The 17,573-nt window shown below is 38.3% G+C and overlaps 1 protein-coding gene across 1 annotated transcript in view; it reads right to left on the bottom strand.

The window, feature by feature from the left end:
- Positions 1-17,573, bottom strand: part of MDN1 (midasin AAA ATPase 1) — a 95,083-nt gene that overhangs the window by 44,962 nt on the left and 32,548 nt on the right. The window contains exons 30-49 of the mRNA XM_050316778.1: positions 17,142-17,280; positions 16,917-17,047; positions 15,749-15,893; positions 14,690-14,819; positions 13,916-14,146; positions 13,300-13,497; positions 11,634-11,842; positions 10,979-11,101; positions 9,777-9,974; positions 9,578-9,685; positions 8,806-8,994; positions 7,944-8,033; positions 7,569-7,829; positions 7,157-7,427; positions 6,479-6,638; positions 6,058-6,174; positions 4,676-4,884; positions 3,960-4,105; positions 2,899-3,101; positions 1,090-1,310 (exon numbers count right to left, since the gene is read on the bottom strand). Of these exons, the coding sequence (XP_050172735.1) occupies positions 1,090-1,310; positions 2,899-3,101; positions 3,960-4,105; positions 4,676-4,884; positions 6,058-6,174; positions 6,479-6,638; positions 7,157-7,427; positions 7,569-7,829; positions 7,944-8,033; positions 8,806-8,994; positions 9,578-9,685; positions 9,777-9,974; positions 10,979-11,101; positions 11,634-11,842; positions 13,300-13,497; positions 13,916-14,146; positions 14,690-14,819; positions 15,749-15,893; positions 16,917-17,047; positions 17,142-17,280 (3,479 nt within the window). The remainder of the gene's footprint in view (positions 1-1,089; positions 1,311-2,898; positions 3,102-3,959; positions 4,106-4,675; positions 4,885-6,057; positions 6,175-6,478; positions 6,639-7,156; positions 7,428-7,568; positions 7,830-7,943; positions 8,034-8,805; positions 8,995-9,577; positions 9,686-9,776; positions 9,975-10,978; positions 11,102-11,633; positions 11,843-13,299; positions 13,498-13,915; positions 14,147-14,689; positions 14,820-15,748; positions 15,894-16,916; positions 17,048-17,141; positions 17,281-17,573) is intronic.

The following is a 17,573-nucleotide window of genomic DNA, read 5'->3' as shown; positions in this document are numbered from 1 at the left end:
CCATGAGCTTATACCTTCAAATCTTTCTCTCAGTACATCTATTTTTGTGATTGTTTTTCTTTTTCCAATTAAAAAAAAAAGAGCATACTTTTCATTAAAGTAATTTTCTAGCTATTTTCTAGTTTATAGACCTACCTGCCTGAAAAGACAGCAAAATAAAGGGGAAGCAATCCCATTAATGTAGGGACAACACAGACTGAAATTTCACACCATAAAAGGAAGTTAAATGTGTGAATTACTTGGACTAACTCCTGTCTAAATTCTCCATAAGTTTAATGTGATGAATCATGTTAATTAATTTAATGGCCAGTCTTTGCGAGCAAAGATCCGGGGAAGGTCTTTCCACCTTCCAGCCTGCGCATTGGATTTTTTAGGTGAGACACAGTGTGCGTGGAACTGAGCCCACCCTTTAATCCTAAGGTTCATCTGCCGGGGCCAAGCGAGCTTGGACGGTGGCAGCGAGGTCCTTAGGACGTAGGTGGGTTGCCTTTAAGGGCTAACGAGCCCCACCTGCCCGGGAGTGGCCCTGACCGGGAATCGAACCCGGGTCTCCACGGTGATAGCGCGGCGCCTTTACCACTAGACCACCAGAGGCTCCGATGAATCATGTAACTAAGCACTGAATAGCTCATCTCAGCTACTATCCTGCATGTTCAGTGAACACTGCTTCAGTAAATCTCAGTTCTGCAGTTTCTCAGCTTTCTAACCATTTGTATTTTAACACCAAATACACAGAGACATTTTACTGTGTTTTACTATCACTAGAAGAAATAGTGAAAAGAAAGGCATATTTGCATACATAGACCAAGAGGGATCCAAAAATAACTATAATTCAGAAGTGGTACAAGTTACACACATGCTTGAATAATAAAGGACAGTGTTTAGCCCAAAGTCTCCTGCTGTCCCTAATATGCACAACCTGTTTCTGTCCCTCTGTGGAGCCTCAATGTCCTCAATTTAGTGTGGATAGTTGAGAGTTTTTATGTCTTATAATTTGAGTGGTCTGAATATTTTCATAGAAGACTTACAATTTGTGAAAATATAACAAATCATCTCTTAGGCAAAACAGAAAGTTAAATAATTACATACCAAGCACCTGTGACAGATTTTTGGCTAAGGAGTTAAGCCATTTAACTCGTAATTTCCAATCTTGATTGGTTGCCTTTTCTATGAACAATTTGATTGACGCCTGGAGAACTTCCATTTTATCCATCCAGTTTGTATCTATCTCAACAGGATTGAATTTGAGATTCTCAGGATTAGAGGACTGCATAATTTTTTGAAGATCTTGCAGAGTAAGTGGCAGTGTCCTGAAACACAAATAAGTCCTGTAGTTAAGGGCTTGAACTGCCAGATCCAAGAAATAATATATTTTGCAAGTCAAGCTACTCAGGATGCAACCATCTTCAGGCAAGAGGGTAGCAATGCAATAATCTCTTCTCCTTTATTTATCTTTAAAACCAGTTTCCAACTTCAAATCAGTTGGGGGTGTCTACCATTAGGAACTCACTATTGCCAAAAGTTCATGCAGTAGCCAAAGTGAATATGCACAGTGGATCACTGAGAAATTCTGACTCGTGCAACAGAATGTTAGGCGAAGTTAACTTTAAAAAAACAGGCAAAGATAAGAAAGCAAGTGTCCTTGATTAAAAAACAAGCAAACAAAAGCAAACAAAAACGCAAACACCACAGAATGCTGCTAAGGTTTTACAATTTCAATATTATATCTTCGTACTAACTTCTACCGCTTGCTCTTTCAGTGGAAGCAAACCACAGTACCTGTCCAGAGTAGGTTACTAAACAAAGAAGGCAGGAAGGAAGTTTTTGCACCAGTGTTGTGAAAATAAGTTTCATGAAAAATCATTAAAAATAATTCTTGCATATGCCCCCTGCACATGGGTCTCTGCTTCTCTCAGACAGCTCTGTCTGAAGGAAGATGTGGTTTTTCGCCTGAAGCTACAGGACTTAAAATAACTGATGGCTAATCGATTATACAAAAACACAAAATACCAACAATCATTAATATATTCACAGAATCATAGAATCAGCTGCGTTGCAAAAGACCTCTGAGATCATCAAGTCCAACCCTTGATCCGACACTGCCATGGTTACTAGACCATGGCACTCAGTGCCACATCCAGTCTCATCTTAAAAACTTCCAGGAATGGAGAATCCACCACTTCCCTGGGCAGCCCATTCCAATGCCTGATTACCCTCTCTGTAAAGAATTTCTTCCTAATATCCAACCTAAACCTCCCCTGGCAGAGCTGGAGACCATGCCCTCTTGTCTTACTGATAGTTGACTAGGAGAAGAGACCGACTCCCACCTGGCTACAACCTCCTCTCAGGCAGTTGTAGAGAGTGATGAGGTCTCCCCTGAGCCTCCTCTTTTCCAGACTAAACAACCCCAGCTCCCTCAGCCTCTCCTCACAGGACTTGTGTTTGAGTCTCTTCACCAGCCTTGTTGCTCTTCTCTGGACCTGCTCCAGCACCTCAACATTTTAAATTAAATACTTGGATTTTTTTAAAGCTCAGAAGGAAAGTGAAGGAAGAAATTTTGTAGCTCTTATTACCTATTAAATCCAATGTTTGCATTTGCTTTTTCTGCTAAATGCATACACTACACAACTCTCAAAATGGGTCTAGTGTACAGAATAAAGAACTAAGTATTTTGAATATATTTTGAGTATTTTGAAGACTGAAGCCTAAACCAGTAAATAATTAAACTTTTATTTGTAGTGGTTGCATGGAAAGGTAACAGGAACACAGTTATAGAGCACGAGGATCACAATCTCTGCCTGTGCAATCTGATGAAGAATTTTGCAGGGAACAATGACATGCCATGAGTAGTTCACATATATCACTTAATTATTAGACAAAAAAATGTTTCCAGTCTACCTGTAGTTTCTAAGGTTTAGTCTATGCAGACAATACATTAGGACCTGTGCATCACTCCGGACTGTCGAAAGAAGTGAGTCTTCAGCTGCAAACAGACCCGTAGGTAGGGAGTCTGGCCACAGTCCCATTCCTAGCAGGGATTCACCCCAAGTTTCATGGGAAGCCAGAGAGGAAGCATGCTTTATAACCAATTCTAACACAAGCTACAACAAACAAGCAAAAAGCACTTTAGAATCATATTCAAACATGTAACATGTATTCATGCCTAGAAGCTCAGGAAACTCTTTAATTATGTGTATTTATTATGAAATCATTATAAACCAGATGTTCTAGAAACACTATATAACCTACACAATAAAAGTGCCAAAACATTCCTACCAGAAGTGGAATAACATACTGTACAGTTTAAAACATGAAGTGAGTATGTCTTCAGATGACAGTGTGCACAGTGTTACAGGCTACAGGCTCACCAGTATTAATATCCCAAAGTCTCAGCTGAAGCTGTTAAAAACCACAAGCCTCAGAGTCCAAACAGGATATTCTCCAGCTCCCTTATGCTGCAAACGAGTGAGCCACTGTCTACAAAATGTAGGACAAATCATGTTTATCCCCTGGGGATTATCTCCAAAGCACATCACAAATTCAGAGTCTTTATGCAACTCTCACTCATCTGACCTCTGTCTCCATTAGCACGCCACAAGGCTGAGGAAATATGTCATTAGAGGGCAGGTGACAGCTGAAATCCACTGTACTTCACCATTCAGTACTAAAAAGCTCCAACTTCTGGAGCTTCAACCAATCTGTTAGTTACATGGAGAACTGTACTGCTTACACTGGAGCCAAAAAAGGCTCAGTATCTCCAATGCCACTTAACCCCTTTTCTTCATCACTTGACAAACAATTAGAAAGATGTTCAGAATTGTTTGATTCATCTCTCCAAGAGCACAATCTTCATCAATCCCTTGCTCTTAAGCACTTAGGAAACAGGATCTAGCCTCACGACATTACATTTTTCACTCATCTAGATATACAAGAGAAGCTTTCAAATACAGGACTTTTACCTTTTGGTTAATCTGGAGTTGTTGTGAGTGGCCATAAACTTCCCAACAGGCTCTGTAAAAAGACTTTGCTAATCCAAGGCCTCTTTGCATTTGCTGCACAATTAATACAGCAGCCTGAAGCAAAGGCGATAAAGATGACACAGAACCTGAAAGATACACAGCATTTAGGGTGATATGAATGTTTAGCAACTGTCAGCCCTTTAACCCTCTGAGGACAAACATCACTTCATATGCCAAGGATGATTCAAAATAAATGAATCCTACTGTGTCCTGAAAACTGAATGGATTCTTCCCAAGGTTAGTAAGCAAATCTGACAAGACTGTAAATAACAGCTGACTAGCTCAAAAGAAGACATCAAGCACCTGAGATGAATGAAACAGCATCGCCTTGCTACAAAGAACAACTTGAATAGGCCCTGTGCCTATTTTGCTGATTTTTACTTAGAATATAGGGATTGCTTTCCCTATAGCAAGACAACTGACACATGCCAGTATCTGATGTCTCCTTAAAAAAGCACTCTGGTTGCCACCTTCTTACGATTTGGGCCTACTCTCTGAGAAACCTAAGAAACAATACAAAACTACCCAAGTAGTACCGTGCACTTGTATCAGCAGGTAACACGATAAAATAACCAAGATTTAATACTGAAGAGTTTGTCCATATGTATGTAATGAGCCCAAGCTGTTAATCAACACTGAACTGACATTTTTTTTACCTGCTATTGCCGCCTTGGCTTCTGAATGCACAGCCATAAGTGCGTCACAGACGCTATCTCCAACTAAACCCAAGCCATGCAGGAGTAACTTCAAATCCAGACTGTCCAATACATTTCCATCATTCTCCCCAGGAATGTAAATTTCAATCCCACGATTCCGCATGGCTCTGGATATTTCCCCATGAACTGGATCCATAGAAAGGAAAAGTCTGTTGGACGTTAGAACAGAATAGTTCGAGTTGGAAGGGATCCACAACGATCATCTAGTTCCACTGCCTTACATTCTTAAGATGTAACTTAGGTCCTTAAACTATCGCTCCGGAACCACCAAATCTGCTCTTCCATAAAGTAAATTCATCTTTATAAAAATGGGGACACTAATATCTAGAAAGCTGGAGACAGCTACTGAATTTAAATAAGAAATCTGTATTAATAGTTATACTTTGAAATTAGACACAGATATTCTGCATGACTTTTAACTCATATCTGAGTTATGTCTGTTTTATCATTTGCCTCTGAGCTATAAAGATTTTTAAAATTCTTAGCAGCAGCTTCAGATAAATCTGTGCTGTTTAAAAACCAAAGTATCCAACACCCAAGTAATTATTACTGTCAGTAGACATCTCTTAAAAGCAAGGAGGAAATATACTTCTGAGATACAATGCAGTGAAAACAGGTTTCTGAGAAGTCAAAATGTTGTTTTCAATTTAGAGGAACCAGAGCATATCAGTCCCAATATTCTTTTCATGAATTTATAAGAGGTAGGAATTATACAGAATACTCTATATGCTCTCCTCCCATCTTCCCCAAAGACTGCTTCAGATCTGAGACAACACACTGCCTGTTTTGGTTTGAGTGGTTTGTTGGGGTTTGAAGTTCCATCACTGCAGGAAACTCAAATTTATAGATGGGATGGAAAAAGCTGGGAAGAAAATTATTATGTCCATATACCAGCTTTCATTACCAGCATATCTAAATACTTCACCATCTTCAACACATGTTCCCTCAACTTCAATTACAGTGAGACAGGGAAGTGCTGAAATCCTAATTTAGAAATGGAAAATCAAGGCAGTGGTACACTGCTATGAATTTTTCAGTGTAATAGTCTGTGCTGCAACAGGGATATAAAGCAAAGCCTCTTAAGCTCTCTCTCATATACTCATCACAGCACAGTTTTGTTCCTTGCCAGACAGTGTTACTACAGTACATGGAAAACTGAACAGCATTCCAAATACCAAAAGACTGGCTCACTGATGACATTTTTATTCTAAACCTGCTATTTGGTAAGGGGGGGGGAACATAAAATGCCAAAAAAACAAACAAAAAAGAAAAACAAAAACAAAAACCCCCCCCCCACAACACCAAACAGAAATGCAATGCACCTGAAGTTTGGATGAGGAGCTATTGTAGGAATTGTGCCATCTATGACCCCTCTCTCACTCATGGTAAGAACACCTCCTGGTTCAAGTAAAGCATTCAAGCGGTCCAGCACAGAAGGGCTGTATTCAAAAGAAATTCATATGGTTAGGAAAAGGTAACAATTTGACCCCTTTCTGATCTGAAATCAAAATGGTACCAGTCTTAAGCAAAAAGCAAAACACTTAATTACTTAATAAGGTAACAGGAAAACTATCAGCTGCTAAGATGTCTAAGAAGGAAGACACTCTTCAAAAAATCTAAGTTACTACTGCTGTGTATTATCAAATGCAAAATGTTCAGCTGTGAACAATACAGCGAGAGGCAAAGTCAATTGGATAGGTCAAAGGATTCACTCACTGACACAAGGTCACTAAAGTCTCTTACTTGCAGAAATTAACATTGTCCATTAAGAGCCAATCTCCAGATTGCAGGGCCTGAACCAACATTCCATCCACCCACTCAAAAGTGCCATGGTTGTTACAGTCAGCAGCCTGGGCCTGCTGCAGCTTGAAGCGCCGGAACTCTTCTACCAGGTGAGCAAACTCTGAAAGGAAGTACACCTTACACTGAGACTTACATTGCTGAGGAAGCTTCCTGTTCCATTCAAGAAAAATAGTCGTTATTTTGTTCATAAACATATATGCTTCCTACTTTTTAGGGGCACATAACAGCAGAGGCTCCAACTCTTCAAGTAGCCTCCCGTGAGCCAAATCCACATGAACAGAAGGGGTTTGCAAGCGCAGAGACATATAACCCAGACTGACACTTTCCTCCCTAAACAGATACTTTTCTCCACCCCTTCATCCTATTAGATGAAATTTGATGGATATTAATGCCTTATGTTAAATAATGATTAAAAAATAAAAAAAGGAAAACCAACCCATACGTTACTCTGCTGACATGCATAATGATCAGCTGATAAGTGCTTCAGAGTAAAAATGCAAGAATAGCATATCCCAGTTCTCTTTCTTAGGAATACAAGAGAAAAGTTTGTATTGCATCATATGTTGAGTAGCTCAATACAGGAGAATTTTGGTACTTTAAACTGCCCACCATACATACCTGCCTTTGAGTAAGAATTTATTTTGTTATTCAGTCGCTGGGTAAGCACAAGTATTCCCTCCAATTTGCTCACTAACTCAGCTGTGACACTTCTACCTCCTTCACCCAGAGATTTGGGCTTGTAATTCAGGATGAAATTGCTCCAAGCACACAGCACAAGTTCAGCGTCATCTGCACAAATTTCTGTCAGGAGAAGACTGTCCCTTACAAGTGTGCTGACAGCATTCTCCACTTTTTCCAAGAGGCGCTGCCATGGCCTATTGATATCAACCTGCAAACAGGCAATTACAGAGTGAGCTCATGCAGAAGACCGTGGTGACTTAGGTTCCGTTTGTAAACACCAAGTTCACAGTGACTGGCCACTGTTAGGTAGGAAGGAGAAATATTATCGTATTACCAAAACAGCATTTACCTGTTCAAATCCACCCAGGAGTTCAGTTGTATCCATTGCACTGTTCATTGCCATGATTTTTAGTCGATGGCCAGTGAGATGGGCCAACAGCTCAACAAGACTGGTTTTGCCAACAGTTGCTGGGCCCACCAGGATTACCATCCAGCTCATGTGTACACATTTCATTATGGACTCGAGGGACTGCAGTGAATGATGCAGAAATGAGAGATTTCTGCCAGGATGAGGAATATAGTTGCCACGAGAAAGAACTGAATAACCAATCTGAAAGGGATGAGAGACACATGGATGAATACTCCAAGAGGCAAACGGGAGCATTTAGCTGTGCGAGTTGCTTACCTCTCTCTCCCCTCACAAAATCTCTTATCAACAGTTTACCTGAACATTATATGGATTGATGTGAAACGCCCTGGTTCCTGTATACACATCGGCCCCCTGGCCAAAAATGTCTCTAAATATGGAAATAACCTAGAACAGTCAAAAGAGGAAAAAAGAGACTTATCAGTTCAAGGTATCCATTGTTTCAAATATTTACTTTTAGAAATTTACTTCTAAAGTAGCCTTTCCTCTCAGCCCCACAGCCATGTGACAGTAACTAACACAGTTAAATCACAAATCTAATTCAAAGTACAGCCAGCAGTTAACACGAGTGTGAGCTGCCCACAGCAACCCCTTCATTAGTCATGGTTTCCTGTGACTTGAAATATGTTTCTTTTTAACAAAGTACTGGGACAGAATTCACCTACTAAGTAAGCTCTTTGACAACACACAAAAATATAACAATATTACAGGGAGGGGAAAATAAACTCATGAGAAAAATATGCAGTTAAATACAATCAGTAACTTCAGCCTTTGACTTCTAGTTTAATACCTTTTAAATGCTGTGAAATTAAACAAAAGCAAAAGACTTCCAGGCAAGAGAGGGAAAAGTGGGTGGCAAACATTATTTAAAACAGAATCACACAAGAATATGTTGTGTTTTGCTCTGTTTTGGTCCTTTGTTATTCTACTTGCCTTCACTTACATCAGCTTTCTACTTTTATTCTAATTAAATTGATATTTCAAACAGCAAGGAGAGCAGGTATGTATGTCAAACATCAAAATACCAAACAAATCAATTTTTCTCTTCTAAGAGATAATGTCTATGAATGAATTGCAAGGAATCTTCAAATTTACACTTAGATTTCTGTAAATACTTCCTGACCATCTGAAGTGCAAGGAAGGAGAACACACAGCTCACCTTTTCTTTGTCTTCCTTGGTTCTCATTCTTTCTCCATATACCAAAAACACATGCTGGCCTGGATCATAACATCCTGGTGACTGATCTACAAGCATTAGCTGGCACCAGCGGGAAAGATCACGTAAGTTGAACTCCCAGGGTCCTCCTTTCTGTCCCCACTTTCTTTCAGCCATGACTTCTTTGTCAATCTGGAAAAAAAAGAGCAGTAATTAAAAATATAATCTTTTATTCTACACACGAGGTAGTTTCAAACATTTTTTCAAAAAACTCAACTGAAATTCTGCCTTTGGGACTGCCTGCAAGACAGATGACAACCAAAAGAGCAAGTTACATTCACTTTGCTGAAGGTATGTCAGAACTAAAGCTTGATTTAGTTTGTCTGTCCTCTACTATTTCTCCAACACTCAGCTCAATTTCCTGTTCACTCTTGCACTCTTATAAATTAACATTCAGTAAGATGCTACTGTAGGAGACTTTACACAAGGTCACAGAATACTACTTTCTCTTAAGATTGCTACTACTGTGTATGCATGTTTTCTCTTCTGTGAAAAACAATGCCTCATTAATTATCAACCAAGAATCTGACTGTCAAGGTACAAGAATTCAGGTACTGGGTTTAGTGGTATTCTTTACTTTCTTCTGCATATACTTCCATCCCTCTTTTTTTACCTCTGCAGCTCTCTATAAAAATGCATAACACGAGACTTAATTTTTTTCCAATTTCATTGCATTTTGCCTACTTCTACACAAAAGAAATTAAAATATATTTACCTTGTTATTGAAAGCAACCATTTTAGCAATAACAGTTTTATCAATAGCAGGAAACAATGTCTTTGCAATAAACTTCATATCTTCTGCTGACAGTGGATCAACATACACCTGTAAAATCAAGAGGATTCAGAGTGTTGATACAATCAGAAAACTACAAGACCGGATCATGACGTAGTTTAAACCAAACAAATAAGCTTGCCTGTGTAAATCTATTAAGAAAGGACTTGGGCAGACCCTTCCTTCCACCTCCTTGCCTGTATGGATTCTGGCATCCAAAAATCTTAGTCGTCTTGTGCTGTACGTGAAAATTCATTCCCAATTCTGGAACGTAAATCTCAGCTCTGTGGTCAAAGCATGCATTTAGCCCCTCTAATACAGACTGAGAAGCCAGATTCAACTGGGGAAAGAAATAAGAATATAATATTAATGCTCCACATAACATTTTTGCATAGTCTCTAGTTTAACAGTCTGAAGTACACAGAGAAAATTCAATTTCTTTGCTGTTGTAGAACTATGACATGTTATTACCTCCAGCTAGACTGCTATTATTACACTGGGGCAACTAGCACTTTTCCTTATGAGCACTTGTTATTTGTACTGTGTTTTTTTCATTTTGATATCAAAACAATTTTCCATTGTAAAACCTGCATGTTCAAGATATTTCTTCTGAACTTCCATGACATTCAGTGCTTTGTTGGCTTGTTTTTTAAAAAGTGGTAGTCTAGGCTATTTAAATATAATGGTTGTTTAAAGTGGTATTCTACTCAATAGGGAGGAAAAAAAAAGAGGTATATAAGAGGCTAAAAAGTTCAAGAATTTGCACTGTGTAGTAATTAGAATGCACATTGCCAAGAAGGTAGATCTGTGCACACGTATGCTTGAAAGCATTTGCTACGTGGTACATGGCCAAACCTGTGGTGACTGGACAGCTTATACTGGCATGATGGAACTCTTCTCCATCTCAATTAAATCAGTACCCAACACGATATATTTGTCCCAGCAAAACACCTTCTATTTCAGTGAAATTATATTCATGTAAGAACATGTATACCAAAGCTTCTATTGATACTCTTCCCTAAAAACTTTCAAATGTAATTCAAATATGTCCTTGGTTTTCTGCAGTAATTTAGGCTGGTATTCAGCTCGTTCTACTGTGTCAAAGAAGTCTAGTCCTTGCCTCCCTCTATGGAGGGTGAATGGGCAAAGGGAATTAGTAGAGGGACATTAATTTTCTCATGGGTGAAATGATCACTTTCAATGTGGCACTACATGCACATAACAAAAAGTATGCAAAATTTATTTCTATCATCAACCTCTGTAGCTATTTCTCCTACATGCCAAGACATCAAGTTTGTTCTTCTAGAATATTCCATTTTATTTGTCCCCCAAACCTGAATTTACCTCGTCTAATACAATCCAATGTCCAGCCTTAAGTGCTGCCAGCAGCGGTCCATCACGCCAGGCAAATTCTCCTCCCTTCCCACCTTCCACAGGCAAGTCTGTTCCAAATAAGTCTGTCACATCCTTTGGGAGTAGAGAACAAGATGGGGGAGTTGGGGAACTACAAGACTTCACAAAAGTTCATAAACAGCCATTGTTGACTTTACTTAGCATTTTCTCCCTTCCCTTTTAATACCTACATTTTAGGTCTATTTAAAAACTTTCAGTAATTGCAAAATGCTAAAAGGTTTTCCATTGCAGTATTCCAGTGACCAGCTACTATATTTAAAAAAAAAAAAATTAAACTGGAACAGAACAGCTGAAAAGCCTTAAAACTGTTTTCAAGTAATGTCGCAGAAGCCAAGAATAACATAGTACACAAAGATATGCATGACTTCACTTGAAAAGAACAGAAATGTCTGGGAATTGGCATTCGCTCAGAGAAGCTTGCTGCTCTTTCTGGTTCTCCCTCTCATTCAGTTTTATCTTTAGACCAAGAAGGAAAAATTGACATTTTAGACTCAGTGCCAAAGTTAAAAAGAACTGCATTTTCAAAGTTAAACAAAACTTCTACCCCGCCATAACACCAAGTTACAAAGATGGTACTTTACTCTACCGTTTGTTCAGACAGGTTGATTCGAACAAGGCAGTTTCCTGAGGCTTTTGCCAGGGCAGCAACCAGACTGGTCTTGCCCACTCCTGGTGACCCCTCCAACAAAACAGGTTTGTTAAGCTGCAGGGCTCTTAACAGTCTTTGTGCATTCACTGCTGTAGTCCCAGCATTTAAAGCATAATCTGTCATGTTGCTCCTCTGGAGAACAGGACCTAAAACACAGGAAAGGTAAACCAGAAAACAATTCAACCATAACATTTATGCTGGAGTTGCTGACACTGTGCCTCCGAATGAGATCATTATGTCTGTAAATTGCTGATCTCAGTACAATGAGCGATGGAGATCAAGCTTGTATGCCATTCTCAGAGATCAGGCACGTACACTTTCTGTTTGACCTACAGCTGCGACTCAACCCATCTCTGCATATTTATGTTGAATTTTGCAAAAAGCATATGAATGTATAATTTATTTTGCCAGGAATAATTTCAACACCTTCTAGTTCATGACCTACACTACAGAGCTATTACTGAAAAAAACCATAAATCTGTCCTTGTGCTTCAGACATGAGGATTTAAAACTCAAAAGCAGCTCTTGAAAAATTGGCACTGAAGGATCCAATTCAGTCATGCTACAGAATAATGTATTAATCTTTTCCATACACTGCTACTTCTGTGAAGGAAGACTGCTTTAATTAAAATGTGTTTTCTATTTACTGTTATTATGGCATACAGTGGGGATGGAGTACAGAGCTTGTCTGCCAAATTCCAGCCAGTATAGCTCACTGGGACATCACTCCCCCAAATCTGTAATAGAGCATTACTCAGGTATACAAGACACTAACCACCAATTTATCTTACACATCTTGATACCTGCTTAGTATGATAAGGATCTAAAGAGAATTCCTTTTGTGATCTACTCAGCAGAGAGGAACTAAGCAATTTACAAAAAAGCATTACCTTGCACAATTTTATGCATGACTAACACAATCCATGAATGCCAAAATGTTCAAATATGAATGATTAATATAGCATTAGGAACACATAGTTTCATGTATTAAAACCTAACCAGATGAATTAGAAAGCTCACAGTCATCACTGTTTAGTCCTGTCACTGTATTTTAAGGGTAAAAAGGACTATTTTGCTAGTTCCATCTGCATTAATTTGTCCCATGAAGAACTGAAATGCAAGGACTAAATATTTTTGCAAAGATTGCAGCAAATTTTGAGAGCCTACAGCAAGGCAGGGCATTAGTATCCATTCTGTTTTGCTTTGTACTCAGGACCCCCGCTTCCCATGCTTTACACAAGGGTCAGGATGAGCTGCAGCTTTAGTTACTGGAACTTAACAGGCATTCTAACCATGCAAAATTGACAGAAAATTACAACTCAAAATTAAAAAAGGTTTGTTAAACCAAAAAAGTCTGCAAAAATTAGGCTATTAACCATTAAGAAATCATCAAAGAAAGGAACAAACAGATATGTCTTCTTATAAATGTGACTGAGTTGCAACCAACACACTTGAAGGCAGACAAGGCATTTTTTTAAGGCTTGAGAACAAATAAATTGTTCTGTGATGGTTCAGGTATCCTATTTAGATTTAGTGAATAACAAGGCTACTGAAAACATAAACCACAGAATAAATATCCACCCACTCCCACAAAGTCTCTTGCCTCTTGGAATAAAAAAGGGGTGGATTCCCATGAAGTTGTCCATCCATACAAACTCTTTTTCCTTTGTTCTGTCATAAATCTTTAGTTCATTCTTCTGATAATCAGTCAGCTCAAAGAACTGACTCATATTCTCACATAAGAAGGTCAGGCACTTTTCACGAGCTAATAAAGCTGTATCAGCTGAGCAGGATGTTGTACCTGTAGTTAGAAAAGTTAAGTAAGTGTGTGCTTTACAAACATAACTAGACATGTTCATTTTATGACTAAGAAACTCAATTCCTTCTGTGCACACAAGTTTATATTTTATTTTAGTGCTTTTCCTTGCCAGTGCTTCCAGTACTATTTACCATGGACAAATTGTTCTGTGAGCACCAGAATTAAGGACACCTTATTTCCAAACCCCTTTCTTCTCTCCAGCTTTCTGTATTATTTAAACTCGTGCTATCAAAACACAAAAAGGCATATGACATACACAATATTGTTAAACGGCAGTGCAAACTTCTCCCAGAAGTGTTCCATGCTGGCCCAAAGCGTTTTGGTTGCATTTGAATAAAAAATATTAACACAGATATACAGTTTCATATGTTTTTGCTACTAATGAGCACAGAAGACTTACCTGATCCTATTCCATCAATATATACCAAACATGCAGCATGGATAAAAGACATCACTGGAGAAATGTGAGGAAGGCTATATCCCTTGCCAGAATTTGACTCATTGTCTACCATGACGTTCATAAAATTAACCCATGACAAGACATCTCTCACACTGAGAATACACTGGCGACCAAACTCTTGATTAGTGAGCCATTCAACGAAGTCCATCATGAGTTCTGCTATGTCTGTCCCTAAAAAGAGAATAAAATATATAAAAATCAAATAAATGTGAGAAAATAACTTTATTGCTCACATCTACTACACTGTTGTAAAAAACCCTCTGCAGTAGGTACAGCTGTAATGCAGAGCAACACGTGTGGGTACTCTATATCCTAACAGGCTAGAATAACTGAAGAGTAAGTTTATGCCTATGCTGTCATTGCAGATCCTTTCAAATTCAAGTAATAAGACAGAACCAAGTGATTAATACTAACAGTGAAGCTCCTGGCAGAAAGTGAAGTGCCAGCTCTTTTAACACTCTACAGAGAAACCAAACTGGGACACTGAAGGGCTGGGGATAGTTCAACTACCTAGATGATGAAGGAAACACAGCCTTGAACTTAATTTGGCTAGCCATATAACATACATATTAAGGGAAGAACAAATTCTAAAATATATCATAACTGTCCTCAGAGAGAGATGTAGCTAGAAGAAAAAGGGTCACGGTGTAAATTCTGAGAAATGGTTGGCAACCTTCAAACTCTTTTGAATATGAACACACAGAAATACTCAACCTTCATGGTTTGCTGCACCCAGAGACAATCCTGGATGAAGATTGTGTTTTACAATCTGTATCAGGTCGTCACGGCCATTGCTTTGTGGACACCATATTTCAGTAAATCTGTTGCGCAATGCAGGAGAAAGCTGCAAACAAGCAGAATGATACAGCAATTCAAATTACATTACATCATGTTCCTTAATGTCACAGTTAACTGATAGCCTTGTAACTCACTGGACTTGTAAACCATTAATAAAGTGAACAAGCTAGACCTTTCCTTCTAATTTTGACAAGGATGTAACAAAATCTTTGAGAGAATGCGTATTTTAAGATTTCTCGTAGTGGCATCAATGCAGGAAACGGTTGAAAAAGAAAGTTCAAAACAATATGGGAAGAAATGGACCTGGTTTGCAAGCACCAAAGTTCCGTTTCATTCTAGGACACCATGTATCAAACAATGGCTTTGTAATCTTCCTTTGCTTACAGACACAAACTATAGTTCTTTTTTTAGACCTAACTTCCAAGACTGTTTAAAAGTTGTGGGGTTTTGGAGGGAGTTTGTTGTCTTTGGGGTTTTCTTTGACCTGTTTTTAGTTACTTAAATCTGAAGTTTAGAAACAGATTTTTTCCATTTAATAAGAAAGGCCTTTTGGAATGGGATGTTCACATTTACTGAGGTAGACAAGCTGACCTCTACCTGTAACTTTCTGAACAGCATTAGGGAAAATAATCAACTATGTAAATATGTACTAACTCCAGACTCACATTAGAGCTGCTCCACAAGTCACAGTTCCAGTAGTCAAAATATCCTATATATCAGGCCTACCTAGAGTATTGAGAGGTCTGAAGCTTTCTTTGACATTTTGTTGAGTATTGACTTACAATGTCAAAATGATACCACACAAAAGTGATGGAAAACAGATACAACCTAATCCTCTTTTAGAGCAATGAAGCAGATGCCTACTAGACAGCACTAGATGCCAGAACTGGCACAATGCACCTTGTACCTCCAATCATTTAATGGTAAATATGACCTGAAAATGCATGCTGTACTTCCAGATGTTTTGACATTTACCTCTTTTTTCCCAAAGTCACCTCCTGGATTCATGGTCGCAAGGATACGAAATTTCTTTCCTGCAACTAATAGTTCTACCTCATCCTCCTCATCATCTTGACCTCCTTTTTCAGCAAGAACCAATGTCTTTTCAGCTTCAAGAACACTAGACAGAAGGTTAAAAAAATTGTTTATTTTAAATTTTGTTTCACATTTCAAAAGGTCACTTAAAAATGAAAATCAAATTAATTGGTCTGGTTAAACTTTCATTTGCCCAATATAATGGGTAACAAAAAAGACTGAAATGAGGGATACTGCTGCAAGCAGATAATGAAATTAAATTGATATTTTAATTTTTTATTTTTTTTTACACAGCAAGGAAGAAAATAACTGGATTTTGTTCCTGGGATTTGAGAGGGTGTATAGTTTTCAAAAGCTCACTGACAGGTTGAAAATATTAATATTGCAGATGCTAAACTGGAGCTTTTAATTTTAGTTTTATTTTCTAACTTGACTCATGGTTTGAAGTGTCTTCAGATGGTGTTTAAACTGTTTCAACTGAACTAAGGTTTATGTTCTTAATTTCTTTATCCAAGGACATAAGATTTTGAATAAAGCAAATCCTTTCATCATTGTATTTTTGTCCATGAAACAGAAACAAATACAGCTATTTAAATGCAGATTAGCCTGTAGCGGCACTATAAAGCCAAATATGAAGTAATGGCACCAACCAAAGCATTTGAAATCAACACAATCAGTGTAGCAACATATGTCAAGCAAATATAAGCATATCTGCTTTCCAACAGAAATACCTTTTATTTTTCCATATAAGTTAAGACATTAAGACTTCGGCAAGACACAGCATTTTGTCTTGTCTTAACCTACTATCCTCTACCCAGCTGTAATCAAAATTTCAAAGAGCAAAAAGAGCAAAAATTGTCTAAGTATTACTGTGATTAAAACTACCACCAACAGATGGATGACAATTAGAAGAACAAAGCCAACTGGCACAGAAGTTGAAATACAAAAAAGGTCAGTTATTTGTGCTATTGTCCCTTTCAGTAAGAACTATAAAACAGAGAGCAGTTCACCTAGGCCAGGAAACAAACATGCTAGACTTACCCCACTCAAGTTTATGTAATGAACTGACACACTGAGGATACTTCATACTAACACACTTAAGACATACCTGTTAAGTCGCTCCAGTACAGAATCATCAGCTAAAGAAATCTCATCAAGGAGGAAAAAACCCTCCTCTTTCATTGCTAAAACAAGAGGTCCATCACACCACTCAAAAAGTCTAGAACCATCAGATTCTTCCTAAGAAACAGAAAAGGAAATGAAAGGTCATAATAATTGCTGCTTTTTGCTTCTGTGGTCACACTATCCGAGCTATTACCGATGCAAGACAAACCTGGTCTTTCGACCTCTGCCTGACTGGGCGCAGTCCTCCCAGGAAGTCTGACGTCTCCATATGCAAGTGGCAATTCACCGAGTATAGCTTCTGATTTGTTAATGCTGCAAAGATCTGACAAATGGTAGTTTTACCACATCTGTAACAAAGTAATTTAATTGAAAGGGATTAATTAAAAAACAAAACAAACAACCCAATCAACTCACTCTGCACAGGATTCATACTTTCACTGAACACCTATGAGGTAAAGGCCCAGCATGCAAATTTCCTTCTGCTCCTTTCCTTGTAAGAAATGTATGCAATATAAAGGCATTTTTGGCACAACAATTGTTGCTGACTTGCACAGGAGGCCTTTAATCAAATTTAAATCAATATCTGCATTGATGGATTTTTGCAGGTTCAAATTTATTTCTGTCTGCCCTTATAGATATT

The sequence above is a fragment of the Myiozetetes cayanensis genome, unplaced genomic scaffold (assembly GCF_022539395.1).
Source record: "Myiozetetes cayanensis isolate MyiCay16 unplaced genomic scaffold, myiCay2020 scf2-11, whole genome shotgun sequence".
NCBI classification, from domain to species: domain Eukaryota; kingdom Metazoa; phylum Chordata; class Aves; order Passeriformes; family Tyrannidae; genus Myiozetetes; species Myiozetetes cayanensis.
Note: the sequence above shows the minus strand (reverse complement) of the source record. Positions and strands in the feature narration are given on the sequence as shown.